This window comes from Lampetra planeri, chromosome 47 (genome assembly GCF_965212315.1).
Source record: "Lampetra planeri chromosome 47, kcLamPlan1.2.h2, whole genome shotgun sequence".
In the NCBI taxonomy this organism is placed as follows: Eukaryota; Metazoa; Chordata; class Hyperoartia; order Petromyzontiformes; family Petromyzontidae; genus Lampetra; species Lampetra planeri.
The window spans coordinates 5968148-5987692 of record NC_136153.1 but is presented as its reverse complement, the minus strand read 5'-3'; the positions used below and the strand labels follow the sequence as shown (position 1 = coordinate 5987692).

At 50.4% G+C, this 19545-nt stretch overlaps 1 protein-coding gene across 2 annotated transcripts in view; it reads right to left on the bottom strand.

Annotated features, from left to right (window-relative positions):
• LOC144733540 (rho guanine nucleotide exchange factor TIAM1-like) overlaps positions 1–19545 on the bottom strand; it is a 112546-nt gene that overhangs the window by 40566 nt on the left and 52435 nt on the right. For both annotated transcript variants that reach the window (XM_078615508.1, XM_078615509.1), the window contains exons 9-14: positions 19266–19406; positions 18158–18211; positions 15982–16212; positions 13550–13645; positions 12040–12097; positions 8756–8835 (exon numbers count right to left, since the gene is read on the bottom strand). In XM_078615508.1, coding sequence (XP_078471634.1) covers positions 8756–8835; positions 12040–12097; positions 13550–13645; positions 15982–16212; positions 18158–18211; positions 19266–19406 — 660 coding nt within the window. The remainder of the gene's footprint in view (positions 1–8755; positions 8836–12039; positions 12098–13549; positions 13646–15981; positions 16213–18157; positions 18212–19265; positions 19407–19545) is intronic.

The window sequence follows — 19545 nt, the reverse complement described above, 5'->3', positions numbered from 1 at the left end:
GGGGGACTTTAAGCATCACACGCTCTAAGCAGCTAATGACTAGGAGGAGCGTACCAAGTGGGCAGCCCCACGGTGGGGACGCGGCGGTGAGCCAACCCTAGCGGCTACTCGTGAGAATCAGAAACTTCCCTCTCAACCCTCGACCGCAGCCCGTCCCCCTCTTCCTCCGACTCCTCCGCCCAACGCAGACCGGACAATGGCAGCGGTTTTCCCGGGACAGGTGCTCGCACCTGCGCGAACATACCCGCGCGTAGGAGGCTCTCGATATAATTCTTTGAAGGTCTCCTTACCGCCGCGACGGCGACGTGCAGATTTGTTCCAGCTGTCACAGCTGCTGACAGCGGGGGGGGGGGAGCTAAACGCTACGCTGCACAGATTCGGCGTCTCATCCGCAAGCGGCAATTAGCGATATGCCGCGGCAGCCCCATTATTGCAATTACCTCCAGCGCGTGAGCGGCAAACGGTGTGGATCTCGCTCGCTCGCTCTCGTGCCTTGCGTGCAAACGCGAGCTCCGAAAACACCGGCTCCCCATAGAGCATGCCTTGAGCGGCTGCCCCTTCTAGTGGCGGCGCGTTGGACTTGCAGAGTGCGTTACCGCAAAGTCCGATTAAATGCCGTGCGTTGAGACACTCGGGGATGCTGCCTTTGCGGAACCATTAGCACGATGCACTCGCAAGTCTAGAGGTCGGCAGTTTGATTCCATCTCCTGCCGCGGCAGTTGAAACAAAAGTCCGGAGTGGGTTTATTTTTTATCCCCTCCCCCCGGCTCTGTCAACGAAGCAGTATGAAAAGGTTACTCGGCAGGCAGTTAGTCGATCGGAAGGTCGCGTGCGGTGGGGTGAAGCGTGGGCATTTCCCACACATTCTCGCGGGGGAATTCTCCCAAGCTCTCTCGAGCGGAAGGCACAACGGTTCGCAGCAAGCACGCGCAGAGCGGCATGAATATTGCGTACGAAAGCTGCAGAATTAGTATTTGATCGCGCGGAGCTTGTTAGCTCGGTTGAGCAAAACGGTCAAAAATTATTATTTCAGCAATTTGTTACGGCGGTTTTAGTTGGGTCGCCACTGCGGGACGGAACCATCGAGCACCACTCCTCCCCCCCACCCCGCTGGGCTCATTATCAATGGGCGAAACAACACTGAAAGGGGTTTTACAAAGTGGTGAAAGTAGTCGACCCATCCTAGCCGAGCTTCAAACGCTCGGGGGCCCTGTAAGACGTCCCAACACCTTTGTCAAACGGCGAGGGCTATTCGAGACGGTGAACGCAGGCATCACAAGTCTTTGACAGCGCCACTCACTGAAAAAAGACACGTTGCGACTGCAGTGCAAATGTAATTTTAGCAAAAATCCATTCAAAATTCAAATGCCTCACGGAGTGGGTTGGCCAGGTGGTTCAGACGTCAGAGCGCCGAGAACCCTGGGTTTTAATCTGGGACACCCGCGTGCGATTGGCCCGGCCTTCTCACGTGTGCCGAGTTACTCGTATCATGCCGGTCAAGCAACGAATAAACAAAAATAAACTGGCACGTGAAGTTTTGTCTTGCACTCACATTTGGCTACAATTTCGGCCTCTCAAAATGATGAACGATGATTTTACTCTCACGTGGCAGTGCCACCGCAGAGTACAGGATATGATAAAGTGCATTCGCAATTGTGTAAAGGATAAAGGTTTTCTCTACTACAAAGAAGTCGAGTGAAAAATCTCTTCTGCGGCCATTATCATAGGAGGAGGCACCCTCCTTCGTGCAGCTTTCAAATTAATCCTTCTTCTCCTCGCGATGCGATACCGAGAGCACAATCTGAAAACAATTAAAATAAAGACAAAAACAAACGATCTACGAGTAAAGTGCCCCGACGTGTGGTGGCTGAGAGCACCGAGCGATGAATGGCCACTCCATCACTGGGACACTCCACCGGGATGCATGCGTGGCAAGCTGGCAGCCCTCTCTCTTCACCACCCACTGCTACCTTACCCCGCTGTTCAGGTAGCCTAGTTCGTCAGGCAGTCACGCTGCTCAGGGAACGCCGCTGTTCAGGTAGCCAAGCTAGTCAGGTCACCCCCACTGTTCAGGTAAATCCCACCAGTCAGGTAGGCCCCACTATTCAACTAGCCCCAACTGAATTTCGATGTAAAGCTTTCGTGACTGCAGGGATTCATCTTCTTGATTCTTTCGGTAAAGTCACGTAGAAGGGAAATAATAAAATAAAAAAAATAAAACATAAAATAGAATTCTCACGACGTTTCGGCCACAACGCAAGCAGCCGTCCTCAGGTGAAGAACAGGTCTGTCGGAAAGACAGCGTCTGAATTTCATTATTATGGTTTATTATTTTATTATTTCCCTTCTACGTGACTTTACCGAAAGAACCAAGAAGATAGCCCCAACTGTTTCGGTAACCATGCTAGCTAGGTAGGACCACTAGTCAAATAGTCCCGCTAGTCAGACAGCCGCCGCTTGTTAGGTAGCCCCCGCGAGTCCTTTAGAATTTCTGTGCGTGTGGGAAGAAACCAGTGTGTGTCCGGAGAAGACCCACACATAAACGAGGAGAATATGAAAACGCTGCAGACAAACACGTCAGAAGACACCTTGCTGCGCTGCCTCGCGCAAGCACCTCGACGCTCTGCAGGTAAGACTTAGCGCAGGAACGTTGGCATAATCACTGTGCCACTCACCAACCCTGCCTTAGAGCCGCTGCATTAGACCCACGTGCTAACACACCTGGACGGCTGCTTCGGAACCAAGGAAAGACATTTTCCAAACGTGTGGATTTAATTGAAATATTTTGTGGGGGACCAGGAGCAGTTCTGTTCCTCGTATAAGCCAGGCGACGTGCCCAACTCTTCGTAAGCGTACACTCCCGTCTGTATGCTACTTGTTTGGTTTTGCATAACAAGAAGCGTTTTAGCGGCCACGATGCGCCCCACCCTTCAAACGCTCCGACGAACGAATCCACAATCCACGCATCGTGCGTCCCTTACAATACACGTTAGCGTGAACTTTCAGTTCCGTATTTTTCTACTTTCTCGGCGGTTCATCAACGTTTCGGTTCGACAGACACCAGTCACACTTCTTATGTATTTTAAGAGTGCGAGTGCACGGCGCAAACGGACTGGGCTTCTCAAATGTGCTGTGCAATCCAGATAGATCTCCAAAATTTGGAGGACGCCGACAGCTGATGCCAAAGCCTTGCGCAATTGCGAGCCACGGTATGCGTGTAGAACACTTCATTCGCACCGTACGTAGCCAACCGTGATAATCGGGAGGTGCGGGAACAGATATTCTTACAGTCTGCTCCTTTATCATTCATGGGACAAAAACTCGACTGCAGCCGGTGTTTATTTGGCCGCCAATTCCCCCTGGGTTCATGGTTCGTTTCTCGGGGGGGTTCTCTCTGGATTTCACCCATCTGGCGAGCGCCACTACCCCCAGGGGGAAGCTGCGTATTATTCTTAAGGCTTCGGTTACGCTTGCGCAGAGCCTAGACCAAGAAAAGAAAATCACGCAGCATCCTGCCCAAAATGCAGACAATCCACAGGCGACCCTCGCAAACGCTGAGCGAGGGAAGCAGGGAACGCTGCGGCGCGCGAATCGCACGTGCGGAGCGTTGACTCGCACGCTGTGCCCCGTGTTTAATGTGCAGCGCGCGTCGTATCGCGTGTGTGCGCGCGCGCGCGTGGGCAGGGAGGTGTCGCAGTGTTTAGCGCGCTGCGCTATGAATCCGGCGACTCGAGTTCGATTCCCGCTCACGGTCGACACCAATGACGATTATCTGAACCGGTCTTGTGCCTTCCCCTAGGTCGACTCAGCCTCAAATGAGTACCTGGCGCGACGTATAAACATTTCCATGAGGAGACTAAGGCGGCCGGGCGTGGTGCTGGCCACCCACCCCCACGTGTGCCGTGCCAGCCTTCATAAGTGCTCGCGAAAAGCACTTGCCCCAATAGTCTGTTGTCTTTGTGTGCACACGTGCGTCCGTTTGTTCATCCCCAGTGAGCGTTGCGCTGATCGGGCGCAATACGCCATTGCACGTGTTGCCAGCCTCGAGAGGGGATTGTTTCAGCGTGCCAGTACGATCAGAAAAAAACATATTGCGTAACGGTATCGTTGCGGATTTTAAACATACTTGCGGCTTACGTAAAGTATTCCAGGGCAGATGACGTTTAGTAAAATACTGTACAAAGTATGGGACATATATTATCACAGCATGTTTTTTTGTTTGCATGTTCACCACAAGTACGTGTGGTTAATGCAGACAGGATTCCTTGCAAAAGTATTCTGTTTTAGCACCTGTTCCATTGCCAGAAAGGGTAAAACCTATTGTTATACCGTACAAGGTATCGCAGTGCGTGTAAAACGCACATTCTATCCTATTCGATCGCACTTGTTCTCTTGTTGTAAATTGCGCTGTCAATTCACTGCTGGATGAAGGTCTCCCCCCATGCCATGCCAATCAAGGGGGGATTGTTTGACTATACTTCACCACGTTGGTCAGTGCGGGTTGGTGAAGGCGGGCGTTGTCTCGGGGCGGGTTCGGATATCGGCCCCTCAACAGCGATGTCGTAACCGTCTTTTTCCTTCTCACTGGGATAGGAAACGGCCGAAAACCGCCCCCCGACTTTAACCACTGTGCGTCCTGTGCGTACAACTGTGCGTTTGCATGCGCACTTGCCCCGACAATCTGTTAACGTGCCACACGGGGGACCTTTATCTCTGCGGGGGGGCTCATCCAGAGAATCGTGCACTGCAAAGGCTTTGCAGGCAGCGCTCACTTACAGGAGGGCGGGTGAGCCCTGCGATGGAGACCAATAAATTATGCACGTGTCTACGTGCACAAAATTCACGCGGAATAATGCATTGCGCCAATGCGGTCTATTGTGAATAAAATAGACATCAACTCGTGGGGAAGGGTCACAGAGATTTTCCCCGACGGATTTCACTCCCGCCCCCCCCCCCTCCCCACCGCCGTCGGAGACGCAGTCCAGCGGCAGCGCGTTCGCCGCTTGTTGCAGAAGTTCAAATCCGGAGGGCCGCCCTGCCTGGTGCCGCGGTAGTTTGTATTAACCGCAAGATAACTGTTGCCGCGGTAGTGTGTATTAACCGCAAGATAACTGTTGCCGCGGTAGTGTGTATTAACCACAAGATAACTGTTGCCGCGGTAGTGTGTATTCACCGCAAGATAACTGTTGCCGCGGTAGTTTGTATTAACCGCAAGATAACTGTTGCCGCGGTAGTGTGTATTAACCGCAAGATAACTGTTGCCGCGGTAGTGTGTATTAACCGCAAGATAACTGTTGCCGCGGTAGTGTGTATTCACCGCAAGATAACTGTTGCCGCGGTAGTGTGTATTAACCGCAAGATAACTGTTGCCGCGGTAGTGTGTATTAACCACAAGATAACTGTTGCCGCGGTAGTGTGTATTCACCGCAAGATAACTGTTGCCGCGGTAGTTTGTATTAACCGCAAGATAACTGTTGCCGAGGTAGTGTGTATTAACCGCAAGATAACTGTTGCCGCGGTAGTGTGTATTAACCGCAAGATAACTGTTGCCGCGGTAGTGTGTATTCACCGCAAGATAACTGTTGCCGCGGTAGTTTGTATTAACCGCAAGATAACTGTTGCCGCGGTAGTGTGTATTAACCGCAAGATAACTGTTGCCGCGGTAGTGTGTATTAACCGCAAGATAACTGTTGCCGCGGTAGTGTGTATTCACCGCAAGATAACTGTTGCCGCGGTAGTTTGTATTAACCGCAAGATAACTGTTGCCGCGGTAGTGTGTATTAACCGCAAGATAACTGTTGCCGCGGTAGTGTGTATTAACCGCAAGATAACTGTTGCCGCGGTAGTGTGTGTTAACCGCAAGATAACTGGTGCCGCGGTAGTTTGTATTAACCGCAAGATAACTGTTGCCGCGGTAGTGTGTATTAACCGCAAGATAACTGTTGCCGCGGTAGTTTGTATTAACCGCAAGATAACTGTTGCCGAGGTAGTGTGTATTAACCGCAAGATAACTGGTGCCGCGGTAGTTTGTATTAACCGCAAGATAACTGGTGCCGCGGTAGTTTGTATTAACCGCAAGATAACTGTTGCCGCGGTAGTTTGTATTAACCGCAAGATAACTGGTGCCGCGGTAGTTTGTATTAACCGCAAGATAACTGTTGCCGCGGTAGTTTGTATTAACCGCAAGATAACTGGTGCCGCGGTAGTTTGTATTAACCGCAAGATAACTGTTGCCGCGGTAGTTTGTATTAACCGCAAGATAACTGGTGCCGCGGTAGTGTGTATTAACCGCAAGATAACTGTTGCCGCGGTAGTTTGTATTAACCGCAAGATAACTGGTGCCGCGGTAGTTTGTATTAACCGCAAGATAACTGTTGCCGAGGTAGTGTGTATTAACCGCAAGATAACTGTTGCCGAGGTAGTTTGTATTAACCGCAAGATAACTGTTGCCGAGGTAGTGTGTATTAACCGCAAGATAACTGTTGCCGCGGTAGTGTGTATTAACCGCAAGATAACTGTTGCCGAGGTAGTTTGTATTAACCGCAAGATAACTGTTGCCGAGGTAGTGTGTATTAACCGCAAGATAACTGTTGCCGAGGTAGTGTGTATTAACCGCAAGATAACTGTTGCCGAGGTAGTTTGTATTAACCGCAAGATAACTGTTGCCGAGGTAGTTTGTATTAACCGCAAGATAACTGTTGCCGCGGTAGTGTGTATTAACCGCAAGATAACTGTTGCCGAGGTAGTGTGTATTAACCGCAAGATAACTGTTGCCGAGGTAGTGTGTATTAACCGCAAGATAACTGTTGCCGAGGTAGTTTGTATTAACCGCAAGATAACTGTTGCCGAGGTAGTGTGTATTAACCGCAAGATAACTGTTGCCGAGGTAGTTTGTATTAACCGCAAGATAACTGTTGCCGAGGTAGTGTGTATTAACCGCAAGATAACTGTTGCCGCGGTAGTGTGTATTAACCGCAAGATAACTGCGTGCCGTCTGCTTCCCAGTGGACGTTACAGATCCCCTGAAGTCATTCGAATTGGGATAGGCCATCATGTGCCGGAGTTGAGGTCCAAATTTGGCAAATGACATCGCACATTTTGACGAAGTTGGGGGTGACACATGGCCACATCGCCCCCGACTGTCAAACTGCTGCAGACCGTGTCTGTGACACGTACGTACGTCTGCAGAACTTCTTTGCCACGGTACGTCGCGAACCATGATAATTGGAGGTGCGGTAGACATAGTGCCTTCCGATTGCCTTGCGCTGAGAATTGGGCGAGTACCAAATATACTAAACAATGAATATTCTTTGACAAGTCCACTGCTGGATGACGGCCTCACCACATCAGCTCTGTCATGGGGGTTGCTGCTGGACCATGCTTCAACACGCCGGCTCCAGTGCGGGTCATGAAGCGTGGCTTCGAATCAAATTCAGGTCGCTGGGGTCATCACCAACGCATCACCGCTGCAGTTCTAGCCCTGCCATAGGAATAAAAAATTGTCTGCGACTGGCTAAGGGTGTGTATATTTGTGTATATGAGCATCGCCGATGCACTCATTGAGGTGGCAGAGCTGCGTGCAGCTCTCTCCAACTTTCGGGAACGGTTCAAAGACAGTACAAGCAGGTGCAATACTTGACTTGGACGTAGAGTGAATGCAGCAGCCCCAACTTCCACAGCGAGGTCTTTGCTACATCCGACCAATTTATCGATTTTAAAACCAGCCGTCGGGGGAACTCGGGGCGAGATAACCACATCAGCAAATGGGGTGGACAGGCACAGGTCCAGATGCATTCGTCCTTGGCTTATGTGCAAGGTAGACCGACTGCTCAATGTCAATGTCAAGAAAAAAAACACTGCAAACGATTTTCCTCCATTGACCAAACGTTACAATCTGGAGTTATCATCATCACCACCACCAAACATTGCATATCCCGCTGCTGGCTAAAGGCCTCCCCTGTGATGTTGCCAATGACCGTGAACCCACGATCCATCCCGCTTCTGCATACGAGCTGATCTTATCGCTCCATCTCCCCGCGATGGTTGCGATCTCAGGAGCGTTCGCTTCTTTGGCCCCCGCTCGGTCGCCAGTCTCGTCCATTGGACATCATCCCTAGGCCCAAGCCCACTCCTCTCAAGTCAAATTGACGTCTCAAATGTTATGTTATTCACCGATGCACGGGTTCCTCGTTGTATTTCAAGTCTCATTCCAAGCGTGGACTTCCCTCCACGCTTCTTGAACACACACACACAGCGTTCATTATATATTTCGTTTGTCAGCATCCATGTTTCTGATCCACACGTCACAGTAGGTACTTTTCAACGATTGAAAAACCTTGCCTCTCATAGGGACATTGGCATATTGCGTATCATAATTCACATTTTCAAAAGCAATTCACCAAGCTCTCACTCACCTCTTGATTTTATCGTCTTGATTCTGGCCCCCCTTTAATAGCCGACCTCAGGTGAACACACTCTGACGTGTTTGTCAAGCGGAGTCTCTATATTTCACCTTATCTCAGGATGACGCGCAGCTACGGGAGACGTGCACGTTGAGGGCAAGACTGGGTCAAACGAGGTCTTTTCTTTTTCAGAGAGACGGGGTGCAAAAAAAGAGACAACGGTATAACACGCGAAAGAAAGAGAGGAATATATTTGGGCCTAGGATGTGCACAGGGTAAACACGTCCGCAGTGTTGAACAGCCGCGGGCAGCGAGGCAACAAACCCGTGACAACACCGGCCATGCAGACTCACCGCTTGGGACGTCGCCCCTCCATCTGGCGGCCTACCAAGACAGGCTCCATCCACAGCATCGTCTCCACAGCTGCCAGCCCCTGCCGCCGACACACACACACACACACAGCTTGTGGGCAAAGCTGGTGCCAGGGTGCGCTCTGCCAAGCGAGCGATCCATGCGGGCATCCGAGAGCGGGGGTTGCCACCTGTCCTGATTTTGCCAGGAAAGTTTGAGACAGTCGCTGTCCTGGGAAATCTGTACAAGTCTCAGTTTTTTGTTCGTTGCGTAATAATACGCCACCCGGATTTATAAGATGCACCACAAACTCATGCCCGGTGTCAATAAAGATCACAAACCTACCACAACCATGTGCTTAAAACCACATGGGAAAACAGTGGAGCTCTCCAATACCGCGATATTATTCATCTCACGATATTTCCAGCAAGGTGTGTACTTCCATCGGTAGCAATGCTATACGATGGGCAGCACTTGCTCACTTGGACGGCCACGTGGTTATCACGCCACAGGCTCCAGTGCTCTTCTCTGATGTGTGGAATTACGCGTGACATAGCGTGACAACCGATGCAGGCCTAAGTGCACTTTCCCACGGATAGCGTAACCCTATGCTCCCAGAACTGTGTCCAGAGTATGGATGGCGGACAAAGGAAATGACGAGAGGTGAGAGAGACGCGATGCAGAAAGCGGGCCCCAACGACAACTTGCAATAATTATTTGTGCCCTCCCTCCCGGTAATCCCATCTCCCACTCTACGGAGGCGCATGCAGTTAGAATTAATGTTTCAACGGAATATTGAGGAGCTCAGATCTGCGAGAAATAAAAGAGGAGATTTTGTTTCATCAAGTCAGCCCTGTGTCATAATTGCTGCCAACAAAGACAAAGATCCCCCATATAAACTTAACAGACTGTAGGGAGAAGTGCTATTAGCGAGCACCTATGAAGGCCGGGATGGTACACGAGGGGGTGGGTGGCCAGCACCATGCCTCGCCCAGTGGCGATGTTTATACATCGAAACCAGGTACTAATTTGAGGCTGAGTCGACCTAGGGGAGGCCTAGGACCGGTTCAGATAATGGTCACTGGCATCGGCCGTGAGCGGGAATCGAACCCGGATTGCCGGGTTCGTAGCGCAGCGCGCTAACCGCTACACTCCCCACGTAATCGCTGCATACACGCACACACGCACGACTGGTCTGCGTGCTGCCAATGAAAATCCGAGAGAATAAATCCCGCACAATGAAGCCACCCTGGTGCGTGTTTCTTTGCCCCCGACACATGCACAACGAAGGGCGGTGGGGCATCTGCAGCTCGCGGGGCAGTAAGTGGGGGTTATTCGGCACCAAAGGATCCACTGCGCTGGCCAACACCACAGCACACGCGACGTTTCAGTCACAGCGTCGCCCCCCCCCCCGTCCCCCGCCTGCGTCTCCGCTAATCCCGACGGGGACACAGCTGCTCCGGGGGAATCGGGCTCAGTGTTCAAATTATTACAAGTGCCTCGATTTGAGCGTGGCTCTATTGAGAACCCCTTCCAAGGCGTCACGACGTAATGGAGCCGCCGCTCTCCAGCACACAAAGCATCCAATGCAGAATTACTCTTTTTTTTTTGTAAAAATAAATAAATGTCTTTGTTGTTGTGGTGCTCGGGCAAAAGTGTTTTTTGTTAAATTTATAAACCCCTTCCCTATTGAAAACTCCGCTAACAAACAAAAAAATAGATTTTCTGGCAAGACTGTGCCGAAGACGTTGGTTGCCAAAAGCTTAAGTAAGATAGCAGGTGCACACATGGCTTGAGGCGACATTAAAACGCTGGGTACAAACCATTAGACTTAAACAGAGAATGGCCTGACGACGACATCACAAGAGATTGGGGCCAGAAAGAAGTGGCCACTACTTGAGAATATTAGCAACAAGACAGAGGAAAGTGGAAACAAATGACAGAGTGTGAGAGTGTGCGGTGGACACCTACGGGGCTATCTGCCCATGGATCGTGATGATGATGATGTTGACGATGACACACCATTGGGAAATTCCCCAAAATACCAAAAACACAATAATTTTCGCAATTTGTAAACGCGTTGAGCAATATGGTGTGTGCCAGATTGAAATGACATCTCTTGAGTGATTCCATTGCCCCCGGGACGAGGAAGTACACAGGGATATTTTCTTTTTGAAATCACGACCTTTCATCAACTCGCACTGCCCAGAGTGGTGCAGTGTGGTCAAACAACACCCATGACCGACATTGGCGTGGTAAAGCCCTCATCGAGCGGCGGATTGATAGATATATAAATTACGATTTAAAATTATTATTCATGAACACTGAAAATGCGTGCAACGTAGCTGTGCGGCCCTTTTGTCAATCCACTGCTGGATAAGAACCTCCCCACGATGCACGGGTCACGGGGGTTATTTGACCATACTTCACCACGCTCATCAGTACGGTTTAGTGAAGGCAGGTGGAGGGAGCACAGATATGGAAGCAAAGAGGAACAGTACTGCCCACTACACAGACCTTACAGCCCTACGACAACCTGTTTGCGCATGGTGGGTCACGCATACAAGCGGCTATCCGGATTCAACACTGCTTAGCTTCCGTGAGCTGACGAGATGGGTGCATTCCGGGTGATATGGGCACGGGCAAATTCAGGCCACCTAAAATGCGGCGTGACATTATGGGTCAAAAAAGAGGCACGCCATCGATCAATGTCCAACGCATATGCTGGAACATATGGTCACTGAAAACGGAGGGTGGTTCTAGGAGCTTCAACCGGTGAACAAATGTACATGTGCTTTAATCAAAACTACATTGATTTCCCCTGACATCAATCGGGCATCGAATTATACATACACACGTCTCGAGTTATGTGACAGCCACAGCCAAGATCAAAGGTGAAAGTCAAGATTCATGCCTAATGCACTTTTCAAGCCGCCATTCTATTGGCCGCGCGGCCCAAAAATCTGCATCGATCGCTCACCCGAGCGCGGGCCAATCACAAATAGGAAGGAAATAAACGAGACATCCGGGCTTGCCGACCCCGATTAGAATCTGCACTCCTCGGGTCCGGCCCAGAGAGGCATTAAGGATTCTCTGCGACACATTCGCCGCCACACACAACAGCATCATTAACTTGAGATACGGCCTCAAAACAAAGTCGGCCTCTTTATGAAAAAGGGGGTGCGGGGCAAGGCTGCTTACGCACGCGCTTGACCCCGGATTGTAACGAAGATGTGCAGGGTGCTGGAGCGCATCTGTGATCGTTCGAGGAGAGACGCTGTCTTACCGTCGACTGCAGAAGGGCTTGCATCACCCTTGGCCTGAACTTCAATTTTACTGTAGAACTGAAATAGGGAAGCGAACACAAAAGAAGAAGCCACACGAAAATTAGACCTTTTATCACATTTACAATAGCCCAGCCATTAAAACAAAATCAATACAATCTCACGGAACCGGGATGGTTATTTGCGAATCCAAGAAAAAGGTAGAAACTTTGTGGCATTATCAGAGCACTTTATCTGAAGAAGCAATGGGTAAGTATAGTTTTCATGACGCTTTGTCAATACAGAAGGACAAAGCTTTGACAAAAGTTGAGTTGCTCGACAAGGCATTATTGGCAGCCCTGAAAACGCTACGGTCACTGAGGACCATGATGCTGGCATTGTGCGCCAGTGTAACCCCTTGCAAGCACAGCTCTCCGAACAGCTTGATGATGCCAAATCGGTTTGGCCTTTGTGCATTATGCAGAACACAATCAGCGGTTCCAATGGTCGTCTTGTCTTGGGTCACCGTCGAAATTGATTTTAGCAAATGTGACTGACTGGCAGCAGCAGTGATACGGAGGAGATGGGCAACTGTGGACAACGGTTTTTGTGTGTTATGTGAAATGTATGGTTTTCTGGTCTTCACTCTCTTTCTGTTATGATGGGTTTCTCTCGTCATTTGCATATTGGGCAAAGTCACCAGCTGACGCATGCCACGTGTGTGTACACAAGCTTGTTTGTACAGACATGTTCACGGTGCATTTAACCTTCCCTCTTAACAGTTTCCTAACATTGTGTGTGCACATTTGTATACATGTATGCACTGCCGTGACGGATTACATCACACACACCGCAAGCAGCTGGAATCCCAGCAAAGGATAACATCAGTGATTAGCGAAATCCGAACCTGTCCTGAACCTTCACTACATCGACTCAATCTGTTGCAATGTCTAAATATCAGCACTGGACAAAGGTGGTAAAAAGAGTGTACTTGCAACACATTGCTGCCGATTAGACATGGTTAAGAAAATAGTCGGCTGCTATTCCACCAAAGTAAGCTTGGAATAGTCAATTGGCATGCTGGGGTAAAATGCGAGTACTCCCACCTTCTCCAAGACTTCTGGCCAGCAGGCGAAGTGACCCTTTAGAGGCGCTCTCCAGAGCTCCCTCTGGTACAAGCCCTTCTCTGCCAGCAGTGGCGTTGAGCGAGCGACTGCGGCAAGGCTGCGCCGTCAAGTTGAAGATCTCGCTTAAACTGTCTGACAACGGGGCTGGCGCACTCCGTACTCGGATGCAAATCTCGACTAAGACGGACGCGCAACGGCGCATCGGTGTATAACCCTCGCGGTCCCTGCGGCCCTGTTGCCGTTAAGAGAAGTGCGCAAATGGCAGCCCACGACGCGGGACGTGGCTGGCAGGCGCAATTCCCGGACGGCGCTTTTAGCGAGCGAATCTCCCCCAAGCAAAGCGAGCGAAGATGCCTGCAGGTGAACACGTCAGGGAGAACCGGGGAGTGGCCGAGCGGGAGTTTACCTCGTGCAGGATGCAATCGTCTGGATCGGGGTAGAAGGCGTTCCCGTCCTCGGAGCGCATGCACAGGGTGTGTCGAGACGGGTCCAGCCCCTTTTTCTGCGCACGCCCGCAAAAGCAAAGCGCGACGAAACAGAGGGACGGCATGAGCGACGAGCAGCGATGAGCAGCGCGCTGGCGTGGCGACACATAGTCTTGCGCGGGCGGGTGAGAACGCTCCTTGGCAGCAAGTGGTGCCGCTCACAAAAGCTCAAGGGCCCGCTCACTAGCATAGTCCCTGTACACGCCACGCATGTCAGTGCTCATGTCGCGAACGCGATCGGTGACGATGATATTTTTCGGTAAAGAGTTTTCTTTGTTGTCTTGGTCAACGACGGACGGCTCTAAAGTGGATGAAAATCTCCAAGCATTGCGATTGATGATGACCACCCACCAGAGACGAACGTACGACTGACTACGATGAAAACGAAAAAAAATGAAGACATGGACCAAGAAACTATAGCAACATTATTACAAGCCCAAGTGCGAAGAGGAGGATAAAAAAATACATCGTCATTGGCTAAATTTGTATATGGACAGATTTGCGAGGAGGTTGGGCGGGGGGAGGGAATTGAACAACCCCCACAACAACATTTAAGAGTGGGGTTCTTCGAGCCTCTCCGCTCGTTCCATGCCGGCCAGACATCATCGAGGATGAGGAGGAGAAAGTCGCCACACTTTACCCCAATACACGCGACCTTGCAAGACGGAGCAACTACGGTGTACCCGTTTGTTCTGTTGGGTGGACAAAGGTTGAGAGGGGGGGGGCAATTTTTTTTTTAAATGTGCCCATTGTATCTAGTGCCATGCCGGGCGGTTGATTGGACCGGTGATCTTTTGATAGCGAGCCCGATGTGCTAATCATTACAAGCAGCATCGCTGAAGCTGTAATGAATTCGGGAATGACAGCGACTTCCTCCTCCCCCCCCCCGCCCACCCCCGACTGTGCTCGGCATGATTAAAAATCCCCCGGTTAATCACACTGTTTCTGATAATGAAATTCTGCCCTAGTTTTTTGGCAAGAGACATTTGTCCCGATTACTGTCGTACTTATGTTTAAAAAAAAAAAAATCGCATGCAATTTCTCACTTACATACGAGGACAGCACCTCTGTTCGGCACATCACAGCTTTAAGTCCTCGTGTTTCAACAATCCGAGTGATATGCGTTCAGTTACCACACTTCAAAACAACTTGCAGGCTGACACGCGTCGCAGCAAGCATTCCCACAAACATGGTGGCCCAGTGATAGCAACGCGGTTTAAAAAAAAAAAAAAATTTCCTCATGAAAATGCTTTCATTTGCGTTCCACCTTTTCTTTCAACAAAGTGCTGCGTTCACTTACTTACGCTTCAAAACAACTGACAGACAGACAAGCGTCGGTCACACCGAGCATTCCCACACAAACAAATTTAACAGAAGGGGCTTAAGCCCCAAGGAGAGCCCTCAGACGGAGCTGTAATGAGTCGGGCCCTGTGCTTGGGATGTTTGCCCAATTCCTCAACAGGCATTTTTCTGGTCTGGGAGCAAACTTGAGCAACTGGGGTAGAAAAAAATAACCACTCAGTGGTTATTATGTCTCCCCGACAGACCTGTTCTTCACCTGAGGACGGCTGCTTACGCTGTGGCCGAAACGTCGTGAGAATTATTTTATTGTGTTTTTTATTATTATTTTATTATTTCCCTTCTACGTGACTTTACCGAAAGAACCAAGAAGATGATTCCTTGCAGTCACGAAAGCTTTAAATCGAAATTTAACCACTCAGTACTCTGAAAAACAACCAGCAACCTCTTTCAGCTGTAACGCCATACAGATGTCTAGGAACAATGCTGACGTTTTAGGGGGAGTAGGGGACGGGCTTGTAGCCATGGGGCACCATGGATGCCCGTTCAATGTGGAAGGACAGCAAATAACAATAATAAACATATCCTTTATTTAAGACACACTCAGGAGTCCTGCATTGGGATGTTTGGCCATAACCACTCATTAGAAAGTTGGAGTCCTTTGATAAAAAAAAAACATACCCCATGCATATACAAAGTAATGACACTCGTGGTAAACTCACAATCCCATTGTTGCCACTGTAATCACTGGACCACCATGCAGCCCAAGACAGCAACACCTGGTCTTCCTGGGCAGTCTCCCAAGCAAGCACTCAGCAGACTCAACCCTGGTTATATTCTGTGATTCGACGAGATTACGAGAACAGGCTGTGTAAGGGACTTTTCCCTCTGTCCTAAGGGTTGGTTTGAGGGCGAATATCTGCTTCCGCTCCCACGCTCATGACCCGCAGTTGGCTTATGTGGTGGTGGTGGGGTCGCGTGCCACGCAGTGCGACTCAGCGTAGATCCCGGGAGCACGCTTTTGTTTTACGGGTTATTCGGCCACGGCACGAACCTTGCAGGCGGTGAGCAGCACGTCGTGGTTGCGGTAAAGCGGCAGCACTAGGATGCTGACGACGGTGCCACCGCCACCGCCGCCACCGCCACCGCCACCGTCACCGGGCAGCGACACCTCCTCCCACGTGCCCAAGTCGTGGCGGCAGAGTGCGCCGTCCAGCGACGGGCTGCAGCCGCTGCGCCGCTCCGAGGGCTCCCCGTCCGCCCAATCCTCCGCGTCGTCACGAGCCTGAAACCACGGGTGCGCTTGTGGCAACTGCGGGAGCAGTGGGCGACCTCTAACCTTAACGCTATAGAGCAGGGGCGGGTAACCGACGGCAACCTGGACCGGATATGGCCACTAGTTTATATCATAAGGCCCACCACCACTTGAGGCATAACACTTCGCAACGGTCTGCAAACGATATTTATCCATCACTGCAAGGATGAAGATGCAAGTAAAAAAAAAAAAGCTCTAATCTTAGAGAAGCGCATACAAACACGAGTTCGAAGTGTCGTTAATTTAAAAAGTATTCTAAAATTACAATCAGGAATTCCGTCATAATGCTCTAGTTATGTCCCTGGGTTGATGTTGTCTTGAACAGTAAGGGAGTGACTTGAGTTCCATAGAGTTCCATAGCTACACACCTGCCGTAACACTGAAGTCAAAGTTTTCTTGAACGAAGCTTCAAACGTACGTAGGACAGCTTGGCACTTCCGTGAAGGGGCTTATAAGAATAGCATAGCCTGCAGCCTCGTGGGTGATGGCAGCGGGGGAGGGCGTTATAAGCCGGTATAATAATACTTAAGATTTAGAGCCCCGTGTCAACGCACTGATGGATGCTGTCCTGCTGACGCAGTGCCAATTCAGGTGGATAGTTTGACCATACTTCACCACATTGGACAGTGCAGGCTGATAAAGGTCGGGGGCGGGGGGGGGGAGATGTCCAGGATTGGTTTGGGTATCACGTGCCACCGATGTTAGCCGTGGCTGGGGACCGATCTAGGGTTTGCTCACAGCGCAGTGCGCTAACCACTGCATCACCGCTCTCCCCATATGCTGGTAGATTGCATGACATTTAGCCTAAATGTCTCCCGGGTAGTCGTAGAGGTGGGCAGGAGGGGGCGACTGACAAAATCAACCAATCGACAACACCCACATCTACCTGCCTGCGGGCCAGGGAAGATAGGTAATGACACATATTTTAAGTGATTAACGACAAGAATTTCCATTATTCAAATACTTTACGATTCGTGTCCTCGGGTTTTCATTTAATGGATGATTTTTAAACATTACCTCCATTTATACAACCACATTCAGGAGCTAACATTACAATGTATAATATTAACATCTCTAAAGGTCCAAAAATGCAATCATTTTATCGTCTCCAGACTGGATTATTGCAGCAAGAGAATGACCATGGAACCCAGAAGTTGCTTGACCGGTGCGCCTGTGAGTGCACAGCTCTCCCAGCTTGTCTTTCAGCCAGGCCAGAACGGAACCCGTGTGTGCATGAATCAATCTCAACGCGCGAAATTAAATTCTGTTCACTGCCCCAGCAATCATAACAACAATAGCTGGCAGCGGCTTTCATGAATAATAAACTAAATGGTAATCACACACACGCACACACGCACGCATACTTCATGGCCACGCGGTTGCACTTCATCCATAACAATTCGAATTGAATGAATAATCTTTATCGTGAGGCTACATTACCCCAGTACTCAGATCCCTTCGCCAGAAACATCTTCACTGTCTATCTCTCTCCTCTCACCGCACTCCACTCCCCTTTATACAGCCTCTGCTCCAGCAACCAAGGCATTCTGTCGAAGACCCAAGTCAACCTTCGCTCGGTGGAAGGTCACTCAATGCCTAAACAGGTGTTATGGGGCCTGCGGTCACCTGTTGTGGGCTGCAGAGGGCAGTGAAGCAAAATCCATAAATTCACCAACCCACACTGGCCAGTTGTGTCTAAACAAATAACCCAGTGAGAAACGGTGTCGGGAGGCTATCATCCAGCAGTGGACTGATAAAGGGCTGCATGTGGCCATTCTGATTCTAGTCGTCCAGCAGCAACAGCGCTCCACCATTGGCGATCATGCACCGTATATCGCTGGCGTTTCCACATCACACGTACGTGCACTGCTATAGTTGGCAGGTCACACGCACACGGCTTCCAAACAGAACTCACCTCTGCATTCGCCCCGTACGAAATCTGGGACGTCACCCCGTCGTCCCTGAAGATCTGCAGGAAAGATCAATGCCACCTCATGTAGCTTGTTGCTAGACAATGCCAAACAAGCAAATGTCAAAACACACAATGACATTGCAAGGGAAACCACACTGCTGGCTTCAGATTAGCCCCTTCGATGATACTTATTGCAGCGCAGGAATACAGCCAGCATTATAATCCACATCTGGACAACACAGCAAGCTCCGGTATAAAGAGAACGCCTCTGAATGTGGTCCAAGCGTGGAAAAAAAATACTCCACTTTGATTAGCAAAATGGATTCTTCCTGTGCCCACAAAGTCCATGCTAACCACATTGGAATTCACATTGTTTCCTCAGCAATTTAAAGGGAGGAAGGGGATTGTGCCATGGTGAAATGGTTAGCACACTGAGGCTTGAAATCCAGAGGTTGCCGCTTCGATTCCATCTCCCTGCACAGCAGTTGAAACACCGAGACAAGCTTTTGAAATCCCCCCCCCCCGTCCATGTCCACCCAGGAGTATAAATGGGCACGCAAAAGTGAGTTGTATTGGCAGGTCGCGTGTGATGGGGTATCATGTGGGAGCTCCCACATCTTCTCAGACATCTGGCCAGCACGGAAGAGCAGGCCAATTAGCCTCTAGAGGGTCTCTCTCGATCTCCCTCGAGTGGAGGCCCTTCCGCCAACAGGAGCGCGAGCGAGGAATTTCAGGGCCACACCTTTATCTTTTAATAAATATCTCGTATTTAGTAGCTCTACAATAAGGTTGTGTGAAGCTTGGTTAATGCGAAAAATAGGATTTTACTACTGGTCTGGATAAGGAACCTACCTAAGCGAATTAAAAATTAGCTCCGACTTCATCTTTTGGAGCCATTCTCATCACTGCTCGCTGCAAGAATTCTAAGCAAAACATTTCACCTCTTCAGGACCGTTTCAATTCGACCTCGCTCTCCGCCCTCAACCTGCCCTTGAAACCCCCCCTCCCTCCGCTCACCCCCCTCCTCATCACTCCTCCAGATAGAAGCCACTGCTAATAATAATGTTGGGCCTGGCGCCCGAGGCTCCATTCAGGCGGGGGAGGAAGGTACCTGCGAGGCTCTGGGCCGCTCCTTGCCGGGCTTCTTGCCGGAGCCATCGAGGCCGCGCAGCGACGCGAACACGCTCTTCTTCTTGCTCAGCCCCCGCGAGAAAGTGCGCTTCCTGAAGCCCGTCTCTTCCCGCGCGCACACCTGCACGGCGGAACACGCGGAGACACGCCGTGGGGTGGGGGGGGGGGCACAACTCGTGCCGTTAGCACCACGGTGCCGAGATGTTAGCTCCCTCGCCTGGTATGCAGGAGGTCGTGGGTTCGATCCAGACCCTGACACC